Raw genomic sequence first — 3,865 nt, forward strand, 5'->3', positions numbered from 1 at the left:
AGACCTCCTTAATCTAATGATCCATCCTATGTTCTTTCACATGGTAGCTCAGGGCCAGATGTTCAAAAGGGACAGAGAGTCCAATCTGCAGTTGTAGTTGCATGGAAAATTAAAAAAAAAAACCTGGCCTTGGGCACTTTGGAAAATATTACCCATAAATGTTAGGTGCTGAGTAGCTCTCAAAAAAAAGATGGCAAATCCTTGCAAAGAAAGAAACCTACTATCTGATTACCTTGAGAAGAGATTTGGGAGAGATCTCTCTGTCATGTAGGGCTGGGGGAAAGGAAATGTCTAAAAACTTTATGTGTTTTTAAACAAAAAATTGATGCCAAATCTGCAGAGATTGAGGTGGAAATATGACATTGAGGCATGTTTAGTTTCTCTTCGAAGAATGTATTGAAAGTTATACATGTTTTCACAGCTGTTTGCTAACACTGAGAAATTATAAGGCAAACTCACTGATGTAACTACTAAAACTTTGTACAGTGTCTTCAGAATCATATTTCCATTTTACTAAAGAGCATGTGAGCACACATAGACCGCTCTTGTTGGCTAAATTTCAGGTCACATTATGAAAACAGTAAGTGGTAACATCAACTATTACATAAGAGAGGGAAGAGAGGCACAGTGAGAGGAAGTGATGAACCAACGGTGAAGGAGTGGTGGAGTCAGTCGTAAAACCCAGGTCTGTGCGGTCAAATTATTTTGTCCACTCCACTGGAATATGGTGGACTCTGCAGTGTAAATATGGGTAAATGAAGTATCAGCCCAGCAATAGGATTTTTCTGAGGTTTCCATATGAAGCCAATGGAGTGACCTTTAGTTCCCCTTAATTTACAATGATAATCTCAGATATTGTGTCTATAGAAATAAACAAACATTGGCAGGCAGCTGAAGGTGAGATGTGTTCAACCATAGAGATACCAGGCAGTAGTTACATTTCCAATGTCACTTAACTTTGGCCTTTTTTTGAAATTTGTACCCCAACTGCCTCCATTCTCTGGAATCTTGACTCAACTGTTGGGATGGCTACCATCAGGGAGAAAATGGAATAGGAAATATGACTGTTTTGTAATGGAAGTTAGATTCTCAATTGCATAATTTCTTTTATTTCCCCTAGATGAAGCTGACGACAAACATACACAAGAGGAATCAAACAACCATCACACAATTCATCCTCCTGGGATTTGGGGATCTTCCTCAACTTGATATTCTTCTCTTCCTGCTGTTCCTAGTGATTTATATTGTGACCATGTCTGGGAACATCCTCATCATTGCACTAGTTGTGACTGATCAGCATCTTCACACCCCCATGTACTTCTTCCTAGGGAATTTGTCCTGCTTGGAGACCTGCTACACCTCTACCATCCTGCCCAGGGTTCTGGCCAGTGTCCTGACTGGGGACAGGTCTATTTCTGTTACGGGCTGCATCACTCAATTTTATTTCTTTGGTTCTCTGGCAGGGACAGAGTGTTTGCTTTTATCTGTGATGTCCTATGATAGGTATTTAGCAATATGCAAACCTCTGCATTATGCAACACGTATGAATGGCAGGTTGTGCCTCCAGTTAGTGGTTGGGTTGTGTATAGGTGGATTTATGTCTGTTTCCATCTTTATATTTATGTTGTCACAATTAACGTTCTGTGGCCCCAATGAAATTGACCATTTCTTTTGTGATTTTCATCCAATAACAAAACTCTCCTGCACTGACACCCACATGGCAGAAGTTGCTGGTTTAATATCTTGCTCTATGTTCACATTGCCTACATTTCTATTGACGCTGACATCCTATGTTTGTATCATCTCCAACATCCTGAGAATCCCTTCCACCGCTGGGAGGCAAAAGGCTTTTTCCACGTGCTCCTCTCATCTCATCGTGGTGACAATTTTCTATGGGACATTGATCCTGGTGTATCTGCTCTCAGACTCTGATGCACTGAGGGACCTGAACAAAGTGTTCTCTGTCTTCTATGGAGTCCTGACACCTTTGGTCAACCCCCTCATATACAACCTGAGAAACAAGGAGGTAAAGAAAGCCTTGAGAAAAGCTCTCCTTAAATCTTTTGTCTTTTTCAGGAATTCAAAATTTTAAGCTAAAATATATGTGATGTTGCATTCCATATGATTTTATGAAAATATGCTAATGAGTGTGAATATAATATAACTTGAATATGCTTTGTGCAAAAGGTCTCTTGTAAGGTATCATTACAAAGTTTATAAAATTTATAATCTACTGAGTGTGGTCATTCTATTTGTATAAATGTATCATTCTTCTATCTGAAATTAGAAATATGAAATATAACACTGAGGTCCTATTGTAATTATGCAAAGTGTGGGCCATTAATGGTGGTATGGAATCTTGATGGTCCCATCAACTAGGACAATTGTTTGTAAATGGCTCTGTTTACATGCAAACCTTCCTGTGAGTCAGGCCGTGAAGTATGAAGGCTTTGGGTCTCACAGGACATGTGACCGTGTCACCTGGTACTGGAATCCATCTTAATCCTGGTGCTTTTCCATTTAGAAGGAGTGGTGAGTACCCAGAGAGACAAAAGATTCCCGCCTTGTGCCAAAGCTATGTAAGGGGGAGGAACAGAAGAAGGGAGGTTCCAGTCATGAGAAATCCCCTACTTACCACCTGAGCTGGAGCTAACAAGAACGGTACACGGGGAAAGGATTGGTCCCAGACTAGGAAGGAGTCCAGTCTGTGAAAGAAGCATATTGGAACATCTCTGAGGGTGGAATTTTATCTGTAATCAGTTTCTTAATGTATTAGATTTAGACTTGTGTGTTTTGTTTTATTTTGCTTGGTAACATACTTTGTTCTGTCTGTTATTACTTGGAACCACTTAAATCCTACTATTTATTTTTAATAAAATCACTTATGTTTAGTAATTAACCCAGAGTAAGTAATTAATACCTGGGGGAGCAAACAGCTGTGCATATCTCTCTATCAATGCTATATAGGGTGGACAATTTATGAGTTTACCCTGTATAAGCTTTATACAGAGTAAAACGGATTTATTTGGGGTTTGTGGTCCCATTGGGATCTGGGTGTATGGGTACTAGACACAAGAGCACATCTTAAGCTGTTTTCAGTTAAGTCTGCAGCTTTGCGGTGCGTGGTTCAGACCCTGGGTCTGTGTTGGAGCAGAGTGGCATGTCTGGCTCGACAAGGCAGGGTTCTGGAGGCCCAAAGTTGCAGGGAAAATGGGCTCAGCACATCAGGTGACAGTACCAAGGGGGTCTCTGTTACTGAACCTGTCACAATATACATGAGCCAGTCATGGGGTTATGATATTCCACATTCTGACTCATGTAACCTAGGGGTTCTGGTGGACGAGAAGCTGGAAATGAATCAACAGTGTGCCCTTGTGGCCAAGAAGGCAAACAGCATTTTGGGCTGTATAAGAAGGAGCATTGCTAGCAGATCGAAGGACATGATCAATCCCCTCTATTCGGCATTCGTGAGGCCTCATCTGGAGTACTGTGTTCAGTTTTGGGCCCCACCCTAAAAGAAGGATGTAGAAAAATGTAAAAGAGTCCAGTGGAGGGTAACAAAAATGATTAGGCAGATAGAGCACATGACTTATGAGGAGAGGCTGAGGGAACCGGGATTATTTAGTCTGCAGAAGAGAAGAATGAGGGGGGATTTGATAGCTCCTTTCAACTACTTGAAAGGGGGTTCCAAAGAGGATGGATCTAGACTGTTCTCAGTGGTACCAGATGATAGAACCAGGAGTAATGCTCTCAAGTTGTAGAGGGGGAGGTTTAGGTTGGATATTAGGAAAAACTTTTTCACTAGTAGGGTGGTGAAGCACTGGAATGAGTTACCTAGGGAGGTGGTGGAATCTCCTTCCTTAGA

The 3,865-nt window shown here is 41.2% G+C and overlaps 1 protein-coding gene across 1 annotated transcript; it reads left to right on the forward strand.

Annotated features, from left to right (window-relative positions):
• Window positions 1-1,120: 1,120 nt before the first annotated feature.
• LOC135886089 (olfactory receptor 5AP2-like) lies at window positions 1,121-2,092 on the forward strand. Its single transcript, XM_065413972.1, has one exon. It carries the CDS (start codon window positions 1,121-1,123, stop codon window positions 2,090-2,092), a length of 972 nt encoding a protein of 323 aa, XP_065270044.1.
• Window positions 2,093-3,865: the final 1,773 nt, after the last annotated feature.

This window comes from Emys orbicularis, chromosome 12 (assembly GCF_028017835.1).
Source record: "Emys orbicularis isolate rEmyOrb1 chromosome 12, rEmyOrb1.hap1, whole genome shotgun sequence".
NCBI classification, from domain to species: Eukaryota; Metazoa; Chordata; order Testudines; family Emydidae; genus Emys; species Emys orbicularis.

Excerpts from the sequence above, each read along its gene's own strand:
- LOC135886089 (XM_065413972.1), top strand. The coding sequence starts at position 1,121 with ATGAAGCTGACGACAAACATACACAAGAGGAATCAAACAACCATCACA.